At 33.4% G+C, this 26,536-nt stretch overlaps 1 protein-coding gene and 1 pseudogene across 2 annotated transcripts in view; one reads left to right on the top strand and one right to left on the bottom strand.

Annotated features, from left to right (window-relative positions):
• LOC143239832 (uncharacterized) overlaps positions 1-3,843 on the top strand; it is a 40,066-nt gene extending 36,223 nt beyond the window's left edge. Inside the window, exon 2 of the mRNA XM_076481394.1 lies at positions 3,115-3,843. Coding sequence (XP_076337509.1) covers positions 3,115-3,398 — 284 coding nt within the window. The 3' untranslated portion in view covers positions 3,399-3,843. The remainder of the gene's footprint in view (positions 1-3,114) is intronic.
• Positions 1-26,536, bottom strand: part of LOC143239880 (plexin-B-like) — a 225,267-nt pseudogene that overhangs the window by 90,771 nt on the left and 107,960 nt on the right. Inside the window, exon 3 of the transcript XR_013021422.1 lies at positions 12,702-12,778. The product of XR_013021422.1 is annotated as a plexin-B-like (transcript). The remainder of the gene's footprint in view (positions 1-12,701; positions 12,779-26,536) is intronic.

Genomic DNA, 26,536 nt, shown 5'->3' with positions numbered 1-26,536 from the left:
AGCACGAAAAAGCATAATTTATTTTTAATTCTTCTTCTTTTATGATGGTTACAAGGTTGATCAAAAGGCAGACCCCACGTAATTAGGGTATAGAAAAATAAAAAAAAATATATAATGTCTTATTAAAAACAGTCTGAGGGTTGCGGGTTCGAATCCCGGTCACACCAGACATGCTCGTCCTTTCAGCCTTGGGGGCGTTATAATGTTGCGGTCAATCCCACTATTCGTTGGTAAAAGAGTAGCCCAAGATTTGGCGGTGGGCGGTGATAACTATCTGCCTTCCCTCTAGTCTTACACTGCTAAATTATGGATAGCCTTCATGTAGCTTTGCCCGAACTTCAAAACAAACATACTGAAAACAAACGTTTGAAATGTGTTTAGTAGGTTGTAGAAATTACGCAAATAATATTTGAGATTTTTGGAACGAAGGATAGTTTATTAATCATAAAATGAAACACCTTTCACTCAGACAAGTAACGAAACAGTCTTGATGTTTTCACAAACAAATCTTTAGCAAAAATATCTAATTAAAAATTGTAATCTTTACCAAAAGTCTACCAAATTTTATGAAAATACACATGCTGTATCAAAAGGTATAGTGCAAATGCGTAGACAAACTCGAAACCTCTGCGAAACTTGGAAAAAACGCTCAATAACTTTATCAGCTATTAATCTGTTTGTCTGTAAAGGTATTTTTAACTATATGTATGCATATTAAATATATCATTAGACACAGTCAGCATTCATGTAAATCAGTATTATTCGGTGTATTTCATAAAGTTTAATAATTAAAACAGGGTAAATTTCATCAGATAATGTTCCAAACCTTAAAAGTTTTAATAATATATAAAAATAATATGATGGTACGTTTAAAATCTCGCAGGTGTATGATTATAATAAAATTATTTGTGAAAGGTTGGATATCAGGACTGATTGTTTTCAGATTTTTGCGCAGAGATACACTCTGGCTATCTGCGCTAGCCGTACATAATTTAGTAGTGTAACACTATCGGGAAGGCAGCTAGTCATCATCACTCACCGCCAACTCTTGGGTTACTCTTACCAACGAATAGTGAGATTGACCATAACATATTACAGCCATCATAACAACTGAAAGGACGAGCATGCTTTGTGTGACGGAGAGTCGAACCTGCAACCCTCAGATTACAAATTGAGTGTCCTAACCACCTGGCCGTGCCGGTCGAACATCAGGACTGAGAATATTTACACAAGTAAATTATCTTGAAGTGTGCATATCATACTTTGAAGTTGTGCGTAAACGAATAAATAACAAATAATAATAAAAAACAACGAATATCTTTTACAGAAGGCACTCACTACCAAAGGAAAACAAATAAACGTTCAACGACAAGACAACCATCAAGAAATCTAGTTACTAGAAAAGTCAAGGAAAATTAGTCAGATTCTCAGAAGAGGAACTTCTAAGACCTTGTCTTGCTGGCTGATGCCATCTTTGTTTTTATTATTATTTTACTCACCAGAATTTAGATGGAATCTAACCTTACTGAGCATAAATCAGGGGATCAAGGCACCTTTACCATACTCGAGAATTTTACTTAACAAAATGGACACGCGAGATTGTTTTTACCCTGATTTAATTTTTAACCTGTTATTTTAGTAAATAGCAATTTCTTGTTAGAGCATACAAGATGGCGGAAACCGAGGTATGAATTAACTTTTCTATAATATGACTTTAAATCAAAAGCTCACCCTGGCGGGCATTTATGTAATATTCTCATTTATTTCAAGTGAAAATTATCTCACTAGAGAAACATCACTCAGGTAATGTTTTGCTACTTTGACCATAATGCTTAGCGTGGTGTCCAATGTGTGCAGCGTGCTGCCATTGATGCATCAGAATAAACTTACGTAATAATGTTTTCAATCGTTTTATGTATACAAATGTTACATTGCTAAGTGTGCATAAACATTAAGTCAAAGTCTAACGTTATGACAAAATACCTTATGATAAACTGTGCTGATTTTCTTTTATACCATACTCACTAGTACTGGCATCTGTGTCAGTTGGTGTAATTTTCATTGAGAATCATAGGCTTGCAGTTTCTAATGCTTTGTCAATTTCTGATACTTTAACCGTAACTTTTAAAATACCATACTGCACATCTAGATGCCGTTTCAGAAGGTATTTGTCTCTAACCATCCAGTCCAACTAACAATTTCTGGTTTTGGACAAATAGTCGCTTGTGCAGTGAATTGTGGGAGGTAAAAGTTAGATCTAAAGTAGTATTTATGCAAGCATCTAGTTTTCAAGTTGCGATGGTCAAATTAAGAGAAATATGGTGAAATAATTTTGCAGCTAAAGTAATTTTTTTATTGTATAAATCTTAGGCCTATTGATTATTATAGTAACGTTTGGGCGCTAGAAAAAAATCTTTACCTGAATAATATTTCACTAGTTGGATGAATAGATTTTAAGCTTAAAAACACACTACAGTACATTGTACATTCTATAATATACGTAATCCTAGTTGACCGTTTCGAATTATGACTAAAAGATATACATTTTTATGATGTTTTTTAAAGATATACCTATCTGATGTAATAAGTTAGAAAAATGCTCATCAATTATTAAAATCTTGGAAGAGATGCATTTTCTGGGATACTGGCGTTACTGAGCCACACGTACCTTTAACAATGTCGTTTTGTAATGAGAGCGTCGATTTTTTTAGCCATATCAAACAAACAAGGTTAATTAAAAATCACACAAAATATACTTGTGTACAGCATTTCCATATGTAATCATAGATTTTCTATAACAACAGTACGAGAAGATAACTTAATAAACAACTTTTACTAACATAATTTTTGGTAGAGCTAACACCACGTAGCTTATAAACTTAGCTAAACCCTTTGTTCAGTCTTCTATTACACAGAACCTAATTAATTATGTCACCTAATGATCTTTAAAACTTTACTAAGGAATAATAATACTTAACTAAAGTCATATTTTCCGACACCGCTGACCGGTTTACACAAATTGCTCAAAGCCAGTACAGAAATGATTTATTATTGTCCGGCTATTTAGAACAGCAATCTGAAGGACATTAAAAGACACGGCTTACTTCCTTTCAGGCAGAGCACAGTCAGCAAAATCATGCCGAACACCAGAGGATCCTGAGGCTCAATTCGATTATGCTGATTGGCTCCCCCTGGATCTGCATGTGACAGAACGCGCTCTGTGTAATCTCTTATCCGTAATTACCGACCAGCGACAGTCCTCTAGGCTACACCGGTTAAATGATCCGCTGCTAATGACCAGTTGGCCCAAAACTCGGAATCAAGACACAATCCACACGGAAGCTGGCGCGTTGTCAGGAGCAACCACTGGTTGTCCACACCGTTGGTTCAGAGTGTGAGAATTAATCACATCTCTTCTCCTCACACCCTCTCAGTGGGATACATTACACAGCCAGACCATGCAGTTGTAAAGATGATTTGGTAGAAACTTTACTACACATAAATAGTTGAGACTGATGTTTTAAATACCATGCTTTGTTATACTGATTACTTAGATCGTGTCGGGTTTTTTTTTTAATAAATTTCCACAAATTCAAACTTTTAATTTCCTTTTACGTTCGGATGATGTCATGAAGATGCTGAACAGCAGCAGCAAAGAGTTTATCGTTTTAGTTTTATTATACATTCGAGAAACAAAAGTGAACAAGTTTCATTCTCTGCCTTGAGTTAACACAACTTTCGTTATTATAAAGTTAAGCTTAGCCTATGTGATGCTAACCTAAAAAAAAGTTAAAAGAGTTGAAGCAATGTACTGAAGTAATAAATTTCCCCATTAACCAAATATGTGGCAAGGTTTCTGAAAAATAATTAAAGATAGTGATATCTGAGAAATTTTGTAATACTTTTTCATGCCTTTTGTTTATATGTTAAGTAGCCTACCTATTAAATGCCACCTACTCTACGTCTTTGGAGCTCCAAATAAAATATTATGATCACAATTATTTTATAAAGTTCAGCTTAATCCCATTTAAAATGGTTTAATAAGTTATTGAGCATAAGTAATATATATACATATATATATGCACATTACCTAATGTGTTGTATAGCTAACAAGAGTAAATGGCAAAAAGAATAAAGAAACAATGAGTAAGGAAATTTCTTCCACTTTCCATGACAACTTAATTCAAAATGTATCAAAAATTAATGTGTTGATAAAGGACGATGGAGACGTACATTTATTTTTTTATGGGGTTTACAAGGCCAGTTACTAGTCATTTTAAAAACCTATGCAGTTTCAAGTTTCAATTTCAGATACAGCAGTCTGTAGAGTCGATTATAACCTGAAGTCTGAATTGAGATAAGAAAAAGAAAATAGCGACTTTGATAAAATCAAATTCAATCCTAAAATTACGACAATTTGTCTTTAAGGAACTCAAGAATGTACGTTATAAAATCGTTGGAAATGTTAAAAAAATCTAGAGTTTTCGGAGAAAAATGTAAAAACAGTATTTAAAATTATTTGTGTTTCCTAAAACAAAACTTATTTGCATGACGCCTCGAGAACTATAATCTCATCGACGAAGCACCAATGAAAGCTCTTTTTAAACCATCTCTTATTATATAAAACATTGATTAAATATGACATTTTAATGACAGACAGAAATCTTGATACAATCCCAAGATAATCATTATCCCAATAAACATTTTTATTTCGTGCAAAGCTACATAAGGGTTACCCTTGCTAGCTGTCCCTTTACGATTTCGAAATGAGACAAAAAAAAGGCAGCAAGTCAACACCGCCGACTCTTGTTAGATCAAATAGTTGTATCTCACTGTTACTCCTATAATGCACACGTCTCCAAAGTGCGGAATATAATTTATTTAGCCGTAATTGGACGTGAAACACGAAACCGCAACTCCGCAGTTTGGCACTAACCACTGAGCCGCGCTTGGCACAGAAATAAAGCGAATTAAATAAATATTACAGCACAAACTGTTATATGTTTAAATAGCGAAGATTTAGCCTTTTATCACCAATGAATTTTAAATATATTCTACGATACAATGTGTTATATTCAGCCATTTGCTGTAATACAATGTCGTCATTTATATTTGTAAATTTTTGCAAAATCATAAAGGCTTAACTGAATTTATTACTACCTTTCAGGTCGAGTGAAAGTTAATCAACTTAAGCAATGGGGCAACGACGTTTATAGCATTAAGTACAACAGCCAATTACACACACATACACGTGACAATAATTACACACACGTACACGTGACAATAGTTAATACAGTTCAAAACTTTTTCAATAGAAACACTTCTTGCATATATAAGAATTGATATATATGAAATACATGTCGAATCTATACTATGTCATAATTTTAACTTAGATATTTGATCTATGTTGCAAGCAGCTCACAGGAAAATTGCAAAGAAGAATTATGAATAGAAAATTACCTTTCTCTACGACTGATTTCAGTCTCACAGGAAACCGAATTCACATGAATTTTAACCTTTTTTTTATATGTATAATAAATAAAAACACAATTATCTATAAATCTATCCGAAAAACGTTTAGTAGCCTACATGTCGACATGCTTCATAGAACAATGTGCAATAAGTGTCAAGTCCATAAAATATTGGGAGAGATTACTTAAGCTTTCTGGATGTAGCTTGGTCAGGTCTTAACTTACACCGATTTCTTGGTTATGTTAAACTTCTACGATTCTTTTAGGGTTTGTCCTTGAGTGTAATTTTATTTTATTTGAAATTTCGTATAATTCTGACATATTAACAAAATACTTAACGTAAAATTACAATAGAAAATTATTTCTGATCACATGTCTAAGTGTAAAAATATAAAATATCGATAATGCGAATTACGTAATGAATAACAATGTACATTTGAACATGCGCAGTGTCTCACTGAAATACAACTCACACTTCCTCTCTCTGTAAACATGTATCTAAAACCATCAATTAAACATACATATATAAATCTTAAACATTCCTTACTTTAAGGCATACGCATCGCCTTGACTGTATTTTTTCAACAATTCTATCCCGATACAACTTAATGACAATATTACACCAACTCCTAAACCAACAAATACATCCTCTAGCGGCTAATACAATACCAGTGAAAGTAATATAAACTATATCCTTCGGTACCAAACAGAAGCAAGAACTAATTAACCTTTAATTAACCTTAGACAATTGCCAAGAGCAATCTCGTGCATCCTAAACCAAGGTTATCACGTAACACATCGGCTGTTCTATGTACTTTCTGCTGCTAGATTAATAACTACGCCATCTATTATGATATCTCGGGATATCTTGATTTCATTACATCTTTGAACTTAGATGTGAGAAAAGAAACTTGCGTGTTTGAACATGTCTGGAGAATAAAGAGAGCGTCTTTGAGTCAATCTCTTGTCTAGCTTTGTATTTTGTAAATTATTTGTTTAGCGTTAAAGTCATAACAGAAACAACGTTTTAATGGAGAAGTTTAATTGCCTTCCACATCTTAGCAACAAAATTCTATTAAGTAACGCTCAATCATTTTGTTTTAACCTTGTAAGCTTAATACTATTCGAGTTTCCAAGATCTTTCAGCTGTTTCATAATACAGGACACAGAAGACACGACCCAACATTTAGTCAGACAAAGAAAGGCGTTTTTCCCCTGCCCTCGCTGAGTTACAAGATGGATTAATGGGAAAAAAATGGTATCCCAATATGCAACTCGAGCCCACACGATCTTGCTAATATCACCCCAGGGGAAGGATAGTATCCTGGTGGACAGACAAAATGCATCACTACAGTCCATAAGCATGGAGTACAGCAGGGGTGACAGGAAAAATGACCTGTCATATAGAAATCCAACCATCCTCGGCAGAAGCCATTGCAGAGAACAAGCGTGCGAGGAAGACTGTATAGTATCGCGAATTAAGTGAATCATCAACACTAGAATCGACCACATCTATCACTAAAACTTTTCTGTTACTGAGTCATGAAGCCCAGTTTTCAGGCCTGTTTGAAAGGAATCAGAAAGCGGTAAACGTTAATAAGATACGAGATAAATGACTTCAGGATTAGACCAAACGAGAAAGAAAATAGTACTTGTAAAAACTGCAATTACACTGAAGAAAAATTAAAATTAAACGATTTGAAATATCAGAGACACTGCAAAATGAACACGCAGTTTTGTTACTCAGACGTTTTACACAAGAGACCTTCAAACGTTTTCTAATAGTGAAATAGCTAAACATATGCATTTGTAATTGTATGGTACCATAGTTTGCTTATAGTCGTTACATACAAATTAACTAGAAGTAACAAATTTACCTCAGTATTTATGTTGGTTTTTGGTTTTAATGTGTTTTCTTAATAGGGTATAGCCAAATATCTCATTATTATATAAGTACAAAAATAAATTTAAACTTTATAAAAACAAATAGATATTGATATACACCTAACCTAGATAGTTATAGCAACATAGAAAATTTTAGTGCTACAAAAATATTAAAGTCAAAAACTATAAAAACCAAGTTACTTAAAATGTAAAAAAAGTCTCTGCTTTCACTCAAAGTAACATAATTACAGTGATTTATCAAATAGGGATTACTTTTTAAAATAATAAGTTACTCGGTTTTTGCAGCTTTGACTTTCTAGTATTAACACTATATTACTGTAGCTACCTAGATTACGTGCACCTCGATTCCTATGTATTTTTATAAAATTATTTTTCTTTTATTGTAGTTTTTTTTTTTTTATTTGCTTGCAATACCAAAAGTGGAGCGCGTTTATACTCGATTCAGTTTTATTACTAATCAAAATCTCTACCAATCTAGCTTGTACCCTTGTCTGGAAAAGTCACTTACTTAGTTATATGAAAATTCGTTGAAATAGAGAAATTTTGATTCACTCATAAACACTCAAAGAGCAATTTAAACAGCTTTATAAGTACAATAAACTTTAGTCTTGCTCAGTCAATATTGCGGAATAGTCATCGTTAATATTCAGCCATTTTAAAGGTAGTTTTAAACCAGCGATTTTTATGGCAACTATTTTCTTTCATCACGATTCCTATTACTAAGTACTACTGAATTCAAGATAATCCAAACTAATGTATTTTTTTTTATGCTGTCTGTTACTGGAGAACTTAGTGAGGATCTATCTTTTCGTAAGAGCCGTTAATATGGTAACAAGTTTGTTTCCTCTCTGCATTCATCAAAGCTGTACTGACTGTTTATCTTGCAAATTAGTTTTTAATATAACTAAAATATCAATATGCGTTTATAAAGTAAAAACTTTGTTGTTGTTGTCAAATGTATTAATTTATCATAGTTTCAATTACACTTTCACTGTAGGCTTGTGTATTTCGAAATACACAAAAATTGTTCAAATTCAAAACTCAACGCCAGATTCTATCACAATTCGAATGCAATATTTTAATGAAGAGCTTTAATAGTGCATGACAGCTGCAAGTTAAAACAATCGAAAGTGAAAAGAAACTACATTAAATGAACTGATATATATCTTAAAGCTTTAGAAACGGCATAAAAAAGGCTATTTTAAACGCCTATTCTTTAAAATTATCAAGATAACATTAATCCCACTGCTATACATCAAATTTTCCACACCGAAATAAAACTATAAATTTGTCATCACGATATTTTATGCGCTTAAAATTAAATGATAGTACATTGAGCACATAATATTCATTTAGTAATTTATTTTGAAATACACCTGATTAAGCCCCTAAAGCTCATAGAATAACATAACGAAACTGCTCTGAAGAAATAGCAACTGCACAACTTTTCTTTTTCGTTTCCAACTTCATTTCCTTCGTGGTCTATAGTTTAGAGATCTGTAAACCTGTCTTACTTGTGATAGTGAACCCCGTTTCTGTCAATATCGTTCCATTATCTAGGTAACAAACACTGTTAGCTTGTCATTATCTCCAGTATGGGTTTGGACAGATGGTCCTCAGGGCTATCTTCTAAGTCCTGTGACTGCAGCCCGATAAGTTGAACACGGAAACTTAAGAACAGTTGCAGGATGTCTTCCAATATTGATTACTAAAACTGAGCTTTAGAGGCTAGCAGTGGACTTTCTGTCACTGTGTAGTATAAATACAATCTTCTATCTTCTTTTACCCCTCCCCCTCTTTAAACACTCGGGAACTAAAAAAACAAAAAAAAAGAAAGCGTCATCTGATAACATGACATCCAAAATCTATGACAATGACTGTCCTGATGGAAGAACACAAACAATATCGCGTACTTCCCACCCTCTCCCTCCCAAATGCACTTCTGTGTTTGACCTTCAACAGAATCGAATGAAGAAGAAATGTAAAACTGATACCATTGACTAAATGGACTAAAATAAAGCATACACGTACATATTTTTGCTCTAATACTTTGTAGAGTATTTTAAAAAGATCTGTCGGTTGACGGAAAAGCCTGTCCAAAAAGTTTAATATTACCATCAATCCATTACACAAGAAAGTAATTAATACAACTCTTCTCGAAGAATCAGAATACAGTACCATTTGTACTTCACTAAGTTTAAGAAATTACATGTGAAATTAAATAAGAATGTATAACAATACGTCAGTCAACCACACTATATCTGCCAACAATAACAAGGCCTTTCGCTCAATACCAGAACTTCTAAGGCTAGCTATAATACGATAGACATGGTAGTGAAACTATATTATCAATTGCATGAGCAACAGTTTTCGTTGTGTGAGCTGGATGAAGTGTAACGTTTTATAGGGATCACGAACCAGTATAAAAAACTGTTGCTCGACAATGATCTTAAATCATTTATTTAACTGTCATATGAAACACATATTAAGCTTTTGATTGTAATAGATAACCTTATCCAACTGTATTAATTTTCATAAATCCATTACACAAAATTGGTGTGTTTGCGAAAATCGAGTCGGTCAGAAGTGGTCTAAGCCTTAGTGAACGATAATATTACAAGGGCTCTCATTTGTTTGTTTGTAGTTAAACACAAGGATACACAAAGGTATATCTCTACTCTACGGATATCGAAACCCGGTTTCTAGCGTTGTAACACCGCAAACATGCCGCTGTACCACTAGAGGGCTACTTTGACTTCAAGCTAAAAACACAATAAATAACAATCTCTTGTCTACTGCTTCACAGTTATCGTGTCCACAACAGGACACTCTTCTCCCTCTTCTAAAGTGTAACAGCTACAGCTAAAATAATAACAATAATAAAGGAGGTGAAAGACAAGAGGTAAAGTGTTACACTTGAAGAGTGGCATTATTAAAGACGTATCAGCCATCCACTAAGATGAAAATTTTAGCTAGTGAAAATATAACGATATATAAATATTCAATGAGTTCATATATCAGTTTTAAAATATCAAATAAGCAACCCTTTGCACGAGAAATGTCGTTCTTTTAGTTTTTAAAAATAAATCAAACACTACAAAATTACTTAGATAATTTTTTATTGGAAGCAATATTTACAGCAGGTGAGAAGAGACTTTAGGACCGCATAAAACACAAATTATATTTTACTTCCTCATGACTAACATGTATTTAAAGCAAACAGTCGTTTCTTATAAATCTCTATTAAAACTCCAAGTTCAAAATACATAGACTAAAGTAAACACAAAGAAAAATAAGAGAGAGGCATAGTTTGCCCTTTTCCGTAATCTCTCTCGACATGTCTAAGAACTCACAATATTTTCAAGGCCTTGTTCTTAAGAAGCAGGCGAAAAAACAATCTTTATGATTGGACGAATCTTACAGACCACCGGAAGACCATTATCTTCGTGTACTGTGGTGTCAATCCTCAGAAGGGAGAAAATAAGAATTCATCGATAAGGACCAAAAACTCCGTCTGACAGAAGCAAACAAAGAGAAGACTAGCTCTGAAGAACGGCAAGTTCGTAGAAACCTATATAAAGCTATATCTATACGGAAAATAGTGAGGGAGAGAGAAAGCCTTGAACTCCTTGAAGAAATCATGAACATTTGTATTTCTTTCTCACACACACCGTACTAGGTAAACCTGATGCTAGAATATCCTACAAACACATATACAGACGTATATCTTCATTTTATATTGATCACGAAAATATAACTTCCTGATAAACAAAAAGAAAAAAAAATACCAATCCAAGTTCATCCAGATTTTTAAATTTTTAATGACTTCGGATCCTTAGAGAATATCTATATAACATACTGTTCTTAAGAAGATTTTGACGTACATATAATTCTGTAAAAATCGTTCCTTCAAATTTATTAAGAAAAAGACGAAGTTTCGTTTACTTTAAATCCATGTTATAGTACACCAATACTTCTTATTAATAATTTCATGGAGTGAACAATATTTCAATGAAACATCAGACCAAAGTAAGAATGATAGGTAACTATATGCGTTGTGTTGTGCTTCTGCACGTGACCCAAAACACGCTAATATTTTTTAAGACCAAAAACATTTTCTACGTGTAAATGTGTTTAAATGAACTAGAGTAAACGACTTATTTCACTTCACAGTAGAATGTTTAGCCAACTACATATCTGTTACGGTTTAATGATATTTGCAATATGAAACGCTTCTAGTGCCAAAGAAAGAGATATAACTGTAAACTTTTATACCTCTTATTAGATCTCGGAGAAGTCAATACCTGTTTAAGTATTTACTTGTATTAGATGGGAACATGAGCTAAAACAGCGAAGTGTACTTATGTAAAAATAAGATCACAGCTTTTAAATAATGCGACTGTTTTTTCTTTATAGAATTGCGTAATTATTCAGAGATCGAATTAACACCAGTCAAGTTGATAACCTGTTCAACATGAGTAACCCTTCTATTGAGTGAAATCATTTATAAGTATACCGAACATACACCGTGTTTTTCAACAAATCAATAAATATTTATTCAACTGAAACAATTAAGTGCAGAATAACATTGAATTGGAAGTTTGTGTTCTTTGAGAAAAATAATGACGTCACACCCGTTGAAATATTAACCTGTAATACGGTAGAAATAATGTACTGACACCTATTAAGCAGAACATGTACTGCTGTAAGAAATTCTCTAACACTTATTAAAGCGTGGTTCTCCTAGATAATACAATAGCATCTACTGAACAGTACACTAAAGTTACGTGACTGACCAAGCTGATAATTAAAGATCTTAACCTCCGAGAGTTCACAGAATTATTAAAATGTTCAAATATAAAGGCTTTGTTAAAGAGAACCAGTATATTAAGATATATGAAATAGACAAGTATGATGTGAACATATTACATTTACTATTCTGTAATGAAGCTTTTGGGGAAAAATGTCCTATTATTATTCGAAGTAGTTGTTTTTTCATTAGCTGCAAATAGACCTAGTTGCTAATCTGTTACTGTACTATTCCAAGTCAATAACGATGACTGTAACATCAACTAAACGGTTTAGGCTACGATTTACAGTAATTGCCTCAATTAAATTTGAATATTCTTTGGGAAGTAGTATTTGTGAAGTAAAATTATCACGCGAGATCATTGTACAGGCATGTTCGTATTTCTGTCATTACAAGAAAACGGACCTTCTGCTTAGAATATGAAGAAACCAAACTGATTCTTAGTCGGTACTTTGTCGTTCACACCTCGATTTCTTGTAACATAAATCACAGTAATGTTAGAGAAACGATCTTACCTGCGGTGATAACTGCTCCGTTGTTATCACTTGGAACGTTTCCACTTCTCCACTCAAAGATTTCTTTAGCAGACAGTCTACAAAAGATAAAAATAAACATCATTGAAACCATCCAAGCCGATTTTCTCAGTCGAAGTGTAACAACATCATCACGAGCTCATCAGCTGTACAATTAATCATTTCTCCAAGTCAAAGGCTAGTGGACACTTGAAATAACCCAAGTTTGATAATATGCACTTCTAAATGGGTGGTCTTGAGTCAACTACGTTTATTGCTTGATAAGAAGATAAGTGAACCAGTGTTTCAGGTTTTCTAATGGCAACTGTTGTAGCTACAACTTATTTGGCTGCGCATATTTAAACAAGCAAGATGGATTAAAAACACCTAAGGTGTCAGATCACACGTTCTGTGAAGCTACGACACAAACGAAAGTAAAGATTACACTACGAAAAATATGACGAGTGTGTCCCCCATACGACGTTTAAAATATGCTTTTAGCTCTAGGGAACTGATAAGGCAATTGAACAAAAAAATTATTAGATGACTAAATTGAGTTTTAACATTCTAAACATTAAATATTTTATTTTAGATATCTCGAGAACAGGAAAATTTGCAAACGTTTGTTAAAAGTGGAAGTCCTATCTTATTGTAATGAATATGAAATTGAACTGCTTTTAAAGCTTTTTGCGTATCTTTTTCTGTGAATAATAGTGATCTCCTAGAGATAACTTGAGAATCTTTTATAACGGCTTAGGAACAGCTGTGCAAGTCACATGTCTGATTATATGTTTATAACAATCTTATACAATGTTGGCTTATTGGTTCACCGAAGATTGTTTTGAAGATATTTCATAAACGTAACATTTCATACAACAGAATTAAAACGGGTCCAATATGTGGTACAATAACAAAACAATATTAGTCACTACGAGTTTGTTTCTCCACAAACGTAGGAACTCTTGACAAATAATTATAAGTATTGTAGGCATCATAAACTGTTATCATATTTTTAGATTTTAAAACAGTAGGGAGTTATTACTGTAACGGATTAAAAGTAACTAAAGAAAACACAACAATATATGTGTTTGATTCAAATCCCTAACACAACATTCTTTTCTTTCTCGGTCCCCGTGTTTACTTAAAAAATGCGTACAGGAAAATTAGTTTATTGTTATTATGTTTATCCCACTGTTGTTAAACAAATGTTTAACATACTTTCTTCATTATTATCATCGTTGTATTTCAAGACAAGAACTGCTGATTCATAATTGTTTTTGTTTTTTATCTCCTTCAAGTCATTATCCCCCCAAAAGAGAAGTTGAGATACGTACCTGAAAAATACATTACTCCCCGAAAGAAAGTTTAAGTGTTATGTTTTCCATATTTAACACCTCCCTTTATAGATTTTTATGGTCCAAACTTTGTTTGGTCATTGTACATAGCATAAGTGTAAGTACAAGTCGCACCATGTACATCTAACTGAGAGAGAGTGTCACTCTTTGAAAATATATTAAAACATATGTACTTTGTCAACAATCTAAGAAGTCTAAAAGTTCTTTCGACTTTGGCGAAGGGACTAAACATTTATTTTTAAAGTATTTAATTACTCACCAATATAATTGTGGGTCTATTACTTAGTTCGTTTAAGATCCCCAAGTAACATACGAATCACAAAAAAAAATTAAACAAAAGTACGATCAATGCTGCAATTAGCCAATCTAATTAATTATCTTTGGGATTCCACGTGTCTTACGCAGAAAGGAAATGAATGACTTTGTCCAATTTTTTGGAGTTTTCTTTGTACTCAGTGGTATGTTACAGACGAAAACAGAACTACTCACTACGAATTGATTGTGAAAGTTCCCACCAGTAGTGAATGAGGGTTAATGAAAGCTATACTCTAACATTTTTAAAATGCCGATACTGCTTGTTCAAGGAAACAAAAACCACATCCGTTTCTCAGGCACAGAGGTGTTTTCCACATAATACAGTAACTTCCAGCGAAGCAGAAATCAACGAGATAACTACACTATCTTGGTACTTGATGTGGTTAGTATCGGCGGTACAAAAGTTTAGAACCCGTACAAAAACAAGGCAGTCTAGCTGCACGTTATAATTAATGAATGTGTGAGTTGTAGTTCGAACAACGACTGGCAAAACAAATAACAGAGTTCAACTTCTCGTCGCAAGACACTTTGGAACACCTGTGAAGGTCTTTGTTCAAATTTGCTAAAGAGAGGAAACAAGAAAACACAATTTCACGAAGTTATAAACTAGTTATGCTTGTTTACGGAACATTTTCTCGGTTTTTAATTTTCCAAACGTAAAATTTAAAAAAAATCATTAATACTAATTTACGTTGCAATAATTTAAACGCTATTTATTGTAAAGTTGCACAAAATGCTAATATTTAAGTATGCTGTCTCTAGCATAGCCTGACATGTCCTGAAGCATAGTAGAGTTGCTTTAGGGTATAGTTAATGAAGTCTGAAATAGCCACAACTGTTAACTGCCAGATGTTCAGATATATACGTGTATGTATGTTTGAAATATGTATTTTCGTCACGAACCACAGGGCGTTTATTAAACTAGATTGGAGCTATCTAAGTTTTAAGACATGTATTCTGTAAACATTTACATAGAGGTTTATACTCAAATAGGTAAACTCACACAGCTCAGCCCACTAGTAATTTGCATAATTATGGATAGAACCAAACAGCTTACTGCGGGTTAAGAAACGTACGATAGAAATATAGGTAGCACAAACAGAACTAGCATACTACCTATATTACTTTTGATAACACACCATAAGTAATACACACAAATATTTATATAGACACTAACATACATGTACTATTTCATAACAAACGAAAGGTTCCACCATGGCAGGAAAAATGCATCTATACAGACACTTTAATTAAGTTGATATTAAATATCAATATAAAAATGAGATTGACGCTGCATATTGATCTACAAATTACTTAAAGCAACAGGCTGAAAATCAAAATATTTTACTTAAGGAACAATATTAAAGCTATATACTAATAGGCCTTGAAAAACAAGCGTGTTGAATGTCATTTCAAACGTGTGAAGGATCATGCATATTTCACATTATATCGCGAATGCAAATTTGTAAATCACCAATTAACTCTTTACTTTCAGTACCACGTCGTTAAATCTAAAGAGTTGTTATTTCAACTCGTTTAATAAATCATCTGCACTCAGCCTGTGAATGTATACGAATAATCGTGAATATAAGACAACCTATTGGTGCCACATAAATAAACCGCGAACTGAAAACTATGGAATATGGGCATGAAGGGTGGTAACCAAGATATGGACATAAAGGGCGGTAACCTTATTCTGTGCTCTCCGCTTCCATATCCATTCCTTCCTGTAGAAACGTACATTACCATTAGTAAATTATGAATTTGCCCACAAAAAATAAAATAATACTTTTGTGGCAAACAAAGGGAGTATTAAGAAATGACATTTACTAGAATATTCATGAACTTTCACACAGAGAACATCAGACAACAACAAAAGAACGATGTTCTTATTTTAATAGATAATTCAAGTGTAAGGTGATTTTATATCAAAATGGACCACTGATTACACCCCGATCACATTGTATTTTTGCGGGTTTTAATATATTCTTACCTTCCAAACAGTCTATTTAACTGGACAACCTTATTCAAGAATGCCCGATGTATAATAAATAGCTTACGCATGCAATCCAATTAGTATATTCTATTTCGTACTTGCACTGAGAAAACTTTTCGACCGCATCTTAACAACTTAGTTTTTCAAGCACTGGTGGAGCAATTATAGTTAAACAAGGCTAGGTTGTTTTGCTACGGTATACACACGCGCTTTTCTTTCGCACTCTGTTCAGTTTAAATGAGTTCATTTCTTTTATGTGGTTCAAGGATAATTAAGGATTATGAAAACAGCTACTATCGTATTTTTGTAGCAAGTTTCCAGCCACAGACAAAAGATGTAAAACTGAAAAGATTTAATAACATGGCAGCAACTAAACCAAAGTGATAAAATATTGTTATTTCGAAATCAAACAAATTAATAACTCATCGTAATTACTAGTAAAGCTATTACTATTAAAATTTCATTAACTCGTTGAAGATTTGAAGGTAGGTAAGTAGGTAGGTGTTCAATGTTTATTAGCACAAAGCTATAAGGCTATCTGTGCCAGACAAGATGTGGTACAGTTTAGGTACAGGGCAATTAAGGTAAAAAGTAAAATATGTAAAATTAGGAACTGCCAGGAAGACTGAAGCAAGAAGTATACCCTTGCTGTTAGTCACCTGAAGTTGCCTTTCCAGTCCTGGGTTCAGTTCAAAAAAAAAATAAAAACTAAAGTGTGTAAAATTAAGACTTGCCAGGAAGACTGAAGCTTCAAGATTGAATTTCCAGTCAGTCACCTGAAGTTGGCCTTTCCAGTCGTGGGTTCAAGTTAAAATAAAAATTGAAATGTGCAAAAGAAATCGTGTTAAAACATTAAAATGTGTAAAAGAAACATGCTAAAACACTATATAGACCGAAGAAAAACCTTAAATTAAGTATAAAAGACCAGCAGCTTTTAAAAATGTAAAAACATGAGTGAGATGGTCAGTATCACCTATAACATGGGCCAAAGTCAAGGGCAAACCTGTCTTACAAATATCTTTAAAATGGTGTCGTCGAAAGATTTGAAGGTTCACGATTTAAGTTCATAAAATAATATAATATTTAAATTTTAATACGTATGATTATGGTCAACTTAATTTAACCTAAGAATTATTTACGAAGTCCATATCCATCGAATTGTCAAGAAACTGTTCCAAGTTATTTATACACCAAACTGTTTGCTGGTGAATAACATATGACTTGCAAGTAAAAAAAGTAGTAAAAAAGTTACTATCCTTGCAGTTACTCGGAATAACTGCCTACTGGATTCTCCTATACGTTTTTACGGAGAATGATTAATTTTAACCCATTATTTTGGTCAATTTTTGTAAGTGGAAAAAAAAGGTAACTTCTTCATATTCATATAAACAAAGTGAAACTACGTTGAAAAGTTATTTACGGAAATAAAAAGCTTAAACTTTTCGCCCTAAAATGCATGAGAGCAAAGGTATTACATATAGAAAGTACGAATGGCCATTTTGGATGTTGAGTCAATATATCCTGAGCTGGTATTACAGAAAGCAATTAATTTAGTAGTTACACGGTGTTTTCTATTTAGAAGTCGTGAATGGGCTGATTAAATTTGTTTCACAAAAGTTAATATTATTTGCCACCGAGGTTTCATTTCATTCTTAATTAGAAACGTTATTAATATTTTGACGGAAATTGTATAAACAAAAAAAGACCACCTTTCTTTTCAAATTTTGCAAATCTATTGTTCATGAAACATTACGCAATGACGATATAAATACCTAAACCCACTTAACTTCAGTGATGCTTTCCGTAAATCAGATCGTAAGATTACATTACATTATTTTAACAGCAAAACTTGTAGCATTAAATTTATCTATGTACAACAGTTCCAGTTTAAGCTATCTTTTTCTTGGCATTTGTGTGCATAATAAGAAATGGTCTGGTATACGAGTCTCTCATACGTTAATAGCTTTGCATACCTTACAGACATTTCACATACAACCGTTTCACCTAACGAGATTTAGCTGTACCGCATCGTTGTTGTAGATAATTACAATTTGATTTTTATACGTTGGAATGAATAATGTATTACAAAAATTATCACATCTATTATTCTGTAATAATATTATATTTATTTCTATCATTTATTGATACCATACCTGTAAAAGTGTGTTATCCAACGACCTTTAAGTAAGAAATTTACAAGTATAACTAAACATAATTCGTGTATTACATCGAAAAATATCCGACCGAACAAAAACTTTTCCATACGACATCATGAGTACCAATTGCTCTCTGAGCCATTCTGTGATTGTAGCTATGTTTGGTTTGGTTTGAATTTCGTGCAAAGCTGCACGAGGGCCATCTGCTCTAGCCGTCCCTAATTTAGCAGTGCAATGTTGTTTTGAGTTAAGCACAAAGCTACAAAATAGGCTATCTGTGCTCTGCCCACCTTGGGTATCGAAACCCGGTTCTTAGCGTTGTAAGTCCGCAGACATACCGCTGAGCCACTGGGGGGCTTAGCAGTGTAAGGCAAGAGGGAAGGCAGGTAATCATCACTACCCACTGCCAACTCTTCGGCTACTCTTTCACCAACGAATAGTTGGATTGACTGTCACATTATAACGCCCCAACGGCTAAAAGGGCGAGCATGTTTGGTGTGACGGGAAATATAGCTATGTACCTAAACAAGATAAAGTGGCTTGTTTCTTAGCCAAAGATTACAGATTTCTCACGCACGCTCAACTAATATATTATATGCAGTATTTTAGCTATTTCACAAAGCAACATAAGGCTAAATTAGTACACAACCTAAACAAACCTAAACCTAAACCTAAACAAGATAAAGTGGCTTGTTTCTTAGCCAAAGATTACCGATTTCTCACGCACGCTCAACTAATATATTATATGCAGTATTTTAGCTATTTCACAAAGCAACATAAGGCTAAATTAGTACACAACCTAAACAAACCTAAACAAGATAAAGTGGCTTGTTTCTTAGCCAAAGATTACAGATTTCTCACGCACGCTCAACTAATATATTATATGCAGTATTTTAGCTATTTCACAAAGCAACACAAGGCTAAATTAGTACACAACCTAAACAAACCTAAACCTAAACAAGATAAAGTGGCTTGTTTCTTAGCCAAAGATTACAGATTTCTCACGCACGCTCAACTAATATATTATATGCAGTATTTTAGCTATTTCACAAAGCAACATAAGGCTAAATTAGTACACAACCTAAACAAACCTAAACCTAAACAAGATAAAGTGGCTTGTTTCTTAGCCAAAGATTACAGATTTCTCACGCACGCTCAACTAATATATTATATGCAGTATTTTAGCTATTTCACAAAGCAACATAAGGCTAAATTAGTACACAACCTGTATTATTTTTAAATTAACTTGCCGATTAAATGAGCAAAATAGAATTAAATTAGTACCCGATTGGTGATATGGTTAACTTACCCATTTGTGTAACTAAAATACAAGTAAAGTAATACAGAACTTCGTGTTTATTTTTCTAAACTTTACACACATACACCTATTTCAAATGTCATGTAAATATTTAGCTAACCACCTGATAAGTTCCGTTAGAATAAAGAGTGAACATAATGATCTCCATCCCACCCCAATACATGAAAACTAAAACTTCAAGTAATACAACAGACTTCTTTCATGGTTAATTTATACTGCATGTACACTAACTCAGACTACAACAGAACAAAATTTACAGTATCCACTTCTGTTAACAATGTGCAGCCGACAATTTTGCTTCACAGGTATAGTGATAAGAGTCTATTTGTCGAAGGTTTTTCTAAATTTGGTTGTGTATATCTGTTGTCACTATCTCCACATGGAAAAGAAGTGTGGAATACAGCAGATACATTATTGAAGGGAAGTAGGTTCACCATTTCCACCTCTATAATCCAGTTGAGGGATGAAATGTATGTATCTCTCCAAGTCACGAAGTGTCTTTGAAACTACAACATATTTCTGTACAGTTCAGAGCAGTTTTTGTTAATGTAATTATTTTTCTTTGCATCGTTATAGATTATACATTATCTGTAAAATCAGATCTTAAATCTAGACATTTTAACGTCTTTCTTCTCGATTACAAGACGTGTGTTTATACTTGCACGTTATATTTCATGTTTAAATTCTAATGAATATAACCCTAAACAAAAAACCTTGCTAGAGCTAAATGGTCTCATTAACAAACTTTCAGCTTCTTCAGTTAATTGATATATGATTTTCTTGTTGTTTCCGTACAATGTTTTATGATTATTCGAATTTCGCTCAAAACTACAAGCTATCTGTGTTAGCCGTCCTTTACTTAACAGTGTAAACCTTGGGAGAAGGCAGCTAGTCACCACCAACTCTTGAACTACTCTTTTACCAGCGAATAGTGGGATTGACCAACACATTATAATGCCCCTACGGCTGAAAGGGCAAGCATGGTGGGTATAAAGGGAACTCGTGACTCTTAGATTACGAGTCGAACGCCCTATCCAGCTGGCTATAACGGGCCACAATACTTGACGAATAGCTGAAATAAAATATATATCTTTTTAACAAATAAACGTAGTTCTACAAAAAGCATCGTTAATTTTGACTTTTATACATGTTAATAGATATTCAGCACTCCCAGACAATGTGGTTTACCGCTAATCTTTTCTCAATCTCATTTTCTTCTATAATATATTGTAGGAGTGTTTACTTTTAAATGATTAAAGCAAAATACAAGTATCTACTGTATTGTACACACAACTATTTCTCTACCTACCAGAAACTCGTACCCTGTTTTAAGGATTTAAAATGACTCCTTTTGTTTATCTCAACAAAGTCTGTGAATATACAAACTTTAAGTGCTCATCTGCATACTACAGTTTGCTTTAAGAACCCTATATATTTTGTGTACTTTGTTCAAAAATTTCACGAATTCTTTCAAGACTGTTTAAGCTTTTTTTTACGTTTGTTTGTGGCGACATATATCATAAGACTTATCCAAACAATGCTCATATATTGAATTAACATTTAAAATGTAAACTTTTCACAATAATGCTTTCTTCGCTCGTAAATTATCCGTACACAAACGCTACTCAAACCTGAAGACAGTATGTTTTTAGATATTCGCTGAAAGTTTAATGTTTGACAAACATCCAAAGGAGAAGATTAAATAAAAGCTAAATGGCATAAAACATATCCCTGCAACAAACGTTGAATATTAACAAGGTGTTTAGTAAACTAATATTAAAACAAACACGATGAGATTCCAGCAAACTTCCTTAAGTAAACAGCGAATTATAATTATATTTTATTTAGTAAAAATGTCACGTCACTCATTACTTTACTCATTTTCTAATTAAAACAGCGCCTCAGAACAAAAGATGATTAAGGATAATATTATTTGCTGTAGTACTTCTTTAAAAAATTAAAGTGAAAATATTGACAAGGTTATTAGCGAATATTTCAGAAATTAACTCATTAACTCAGAGTATCAATGATACTAATAAACGTTAGAGTGGATTACACGTAAAATATAGACGCACCATAAGCTCACTTTTTCGTTTAAAACCCCCTCACATTATAATAACAGTATAAAAGGTGTTAGAAATTTGAACGAGAAATCATTATTTCATCCTTCGCACTTTGAAATTTCAATGTGTAACATGCAAAAATGGAACGTTATAAATCCATTTCCCAGTTAATTTGATTCATACAAATAGATAGAAACTACACGTTACAATAACGTAGAATAAAAGTTTGTTTGAGATTTTGGTGGGGAATCACCACTTCGTCCGTCTGACTTTGGAGATTCAATGTGTAACACACATCACTAAAACGCTCTATAATGTATTTCTCACTTACTGTGTGATAGTGAACACACATACAGCTGACCTTGTGATTTTATTTTATGCCAATTCACTTATAAGTTCGATAAGATGTGTAAAACTCTCTTAATTTTGCAACACAGAATGTACAAATATTTTAAAGCTAAAGTGTATTAGCATGCAGGATCGTTTTCAGTTGCTTTAAAGTTATTCGCTCCTTATAAAGCAAAAAGCTACACAATGAACTATCTATGCTTTACTTACCACGACCAAAACCCGACTTGTAGCATTATAAGCACACTGAATGACCACTGAGCAGTTATTTGAAAGCCTTATGGATCAGTTAAAAGACAAGATTCCTTGCCATAATGTTTAAGTAAACTTATCCAGTAAATAACCAACAGTGGTATAGGAAGAAGTTGCAAAATGGGGTACTTGACAAGACATGCAAATTTTACAATGAGAGGGAATTGCCAAAGGGCGCTCAATCCACAGGGTCTGGGGACATGTACTCACGGAAAATTAACATAAATTACAGTTGCCATATGAGCCAAATATGTAAAAATGGTGGCGCTACAACCCAACTCCTCCCCAGAAGCGCCGTTTGCGGCGCTTCTGACCAACACCATTTTTTTAATGAATAACTTAACTAGTTGTAAAAGTCCTCATGTTCTGGAATTTTACCTTGAGTTCCATAGTGTGGGATTCGAAATTACAATATTCTCGCTAGAATATTTTACCTTGCTAACCTCATAACTTATAAGAAAAAATCTGCTGTTCCCCATTAAAATGAAATTGCATTAGGTCTTGTACCTTCTTTCTAATACAGTTGCTTTCCTAAAAGAAGCAATCAAGAGTAGACTAGGACATCAAGTTATAATAGTGCTGGATCTGTAAGCCTATGTGAGAACAGAGGGAAAGGATGATGGTTTCCTTTTAAGAAGAAAGTTTAATTCATATAAAAACGTACCCACAACGGAATATTGTGAAAAATTGATTGAAAGATTGATGCAGTAAGTAACAAAACTTAAGCCTAACCTCGTTTTCTATCAAACTGAGTACGTCACAGAGGAAGGAAATTCAGAGAAACAAACAAACACGATAACTGGTATCCTCCGCTAGGACCGCGATAAGTCTTCGGATTTATAATGCTAAAATCAGGAGTTCAATTCCCCTCAGGCGGACACAGCAGATAACCCGTTTTGGCTTTGATATGAGAAAAACACATGACAACTGGTCAACAATAAAAATGGTAAGTACGCTTACGACGTCATACGTTTCAGTCAATCACATGTATTTCCCGGTACCGTTCTCAGGCAACTAGATATAATCTTTAAAAAGTACTTGTAACATAGAACACACAAACATGTATATTAAAATAGGGAATAAATTAGATGAAATTCATTATTTATTTACTACACATATTTGAACATGTTTATCTTACATCTATTCCTGAAATATTTCTTTAAAAAATTAAGCACTATATGCTATGTTTTAACAGTTCTTTTGTTTACGTTATGACTCTTCTTTGACTTCTCATAAGAAATTCTACAATATAGTTTCGTCTGCTCTAAGTAAATACGTAGTATGCTAGCGCCTAAACCACAGGAAACTTTACCCAACGCTACGTGAATGAATGTGATTCCAACCATATGAAACATGACTGGCTGCTCCCATGAGTGCAAAGTAACCAGTAACGGTATTTCATACGCTGCTCGCTCTTCACTCATCGTTAACAACATATGGTAGTCAATTTTGCGATTTCACATATATATATATATTAATCACTTTTGTGGATTTTGCAGAATATCTTGGCCATATGAATTACAAGTAGGTGTTTCACTTTACAAACGCCACGTAGTGTTTTACTTGCGAAACACTAGCGTAATGTGGTAAATGTCAAGTACGGTAATAAATGTAAGATGTTAATCAGAGGTTCTAGGAACGTGTAGGAAATAGATTTCCATGGAACAAATAAAATATTATAATCTTTATTTATAGATTTTAAACAGATAAACAATGTTTATACTTGTTACTGAATGTGACAGTTTTCATATGTTATCCATTATAACGATTATGAATAAAAACAAAGTTTATATTTAGCAATTTCAGATCTATGATTTTTAAGAACAATTGTTAATTTTCATGCTTTTGAATATTCGCATAATGTTTAAAAGGAACTATTTGCTTCAGTTGTCTATATGTTAGAAGGCACTAATCAACAACTCCTACAGCACAGACTTGGGATGTTCTAATTGAACAGTAGGAGTTGACAGTCACTCTTACAATACACTCATGACCTTAAAGTGAGAGAAGTTATTTTGCAGTGGGGGGGGGAGCACAAACCGTGGAGCTAGACTCACAACTGGCACGCTCGGGCTCCTATGTTTGAGAAGTCAGATTACTGTGGAAGATAAATTGGTGATCAGTGCAAAGAATATTTGCACTGCAAACAATTTATATTTAAAACTAACAAATTTCATAGTGAAAATGTTTTATAGGAAAAGTATGAAATATCTGAACGACTAAGATCTTAAAGTTTCATATGAAACTGATTTTACGTAAACTTAGAGCTTATTGTTTTTGTCAAAAGGCATAACACTTGGCCCGCGGCGATATCCTCTCGCATTTTAGACGCTAGTTGTTTTTTTCATATTAAATTACCCACGCGAGCTAGTCTTTGTAACTTAGTAACCAGCTACATAGCTGTTTTACATGGACAGTCAAGCAGCGCAGTGACAAATTGTGCACAAAGGGTTAAAATCATGAAATTTAACATTGATGGCAAATATAGTAGAACTGATCATTTACAGAAATACACATACCTGAATTTTACCCAAGATGTTTGCCATAACGTCAAAAAGATTGCGGTTTACATTTGTTAATTTTGGTTTAAAAAATTTGAACTAAGCATAATAAAAAACATACTACAAACGCATATATTCAGATTTAAAACTACTTTAGCTCGATGGAAAATAGCTGCGAAGAAAGTTCCTAACATTCAGTTAAATACGGTGACAATAATTTGTACTTTGGTAAAAGCACAAAACTGTATATGTAATTAAGATACTGTCTAAACGTAATCCCAAAATGACTGTCAAACTTCAACTATATCAAAGGTATTTTTCATAGGTAAAATGTATTCCTAAACGCTGCATTTTTAAGTCTCCCGATCTCTATCATATTTACATAATGCGGTGCACCCTATTTCAAAACTAACACTTTTTCACCTCTCTTTACATCTATTTTCTGCTCTGAAATAAAATTTCAGAAGCTCTAGACAAGATTGTGGTGTTTAAACCATAGTACAAAACAAGATTTGGCGATTCAGCTCCAAGCTGTTCCAGCGAGTAGAATACATCTTTGTTTGATCCAGCAATATCAGATTCAGATCTGATCTCTTCAGTGTAAAATACCAACTCTGTCAAAGCTAAACAGCTCAGCTTTCCAACAAATTTTCCCGTTTTCCTTTTTTGTAAAGAAAACTAAGACAGAATGATGAACAGCATCTTGTGAAATCACATCACATGCATGCAGTGAGTTTTGCACATATATTCTCACACAATCATTCACCTTAAACACTGAAGGTTAATGAAGGCTAGCTACCCGATGAATCAAATAAAAAGTTGCTGACAGAGAAATGAGTAGAAATCTTTCTTGCTATATCTTCTTGGGGATATTCTTCTGTTCTCTTTTATATCTACTTCTTAGAAGTTAATTAAATTTGTTAAACTTTTTCCTATAACCTTTGTACCACTTAGCTTTAGGCAGAACAAGTAATTTTCTATACTTCTTTCCTACCACCAAACATGGCCAGGTGGTTAAAGCACTTGATTTGTAATCTAAGGGTCGCAGGTTCGAATCCTCGTCATACCAAACATGCTCGCACTTTCAGCTGTGGGGGCGTTATAATGTGACGGTCAATCACACAATTCCTTGGTAAAAGAGTAGCTCAAGAATTGGCGGTGGGTGTGACGACTACCTGCCTTCCCCTAGTTTTACACTGCTAAATTAAGGATAGCTAGCGCAGATAGTCTTCGCGTAGCTTTGCGCGAAGTTCTAAAACAAACCAAAAAATAGCACAGTCTGTAGCTAATATTTCTTTAAAAGTCACTAGTACGGTTCCAGATTCGCTAAGTTTAAGGAGGTAAAGTTTTCTACAAATAGTTCACAAACACCTGACAACAACATTAAGTATATATTTTAGTTTCTGGGTTATCTATCTTGAACTGTATGAAAAAATAAAATGTTCTTATACACCACCGTTACTTACTGATTTTCTGGTTGTTCAATTCCGCGCAAAGCTACTTGAGGGATATCTGTGCTGCTTGTCTTCAATTT

Source organism: Tachypleus tridentatus, chromosome 13 (assembly GCF_004210375.1).
Source record: "Tachypleus tridentatus isolate NWPU-2018 chromosome 13, ASM421037v1, whole genome shotgun sequence".
In the NCBI taxonomy this organism is placed as follows: Eukaryota; Metazoa; Arthropoda; class Merostomata; order Xiphosura; family Limulidae; genus Tachypleus; species Tachypleus tridentatus.
This window is presented reverse-complemented; position numbering and strand designations above follow the sequence as displayed.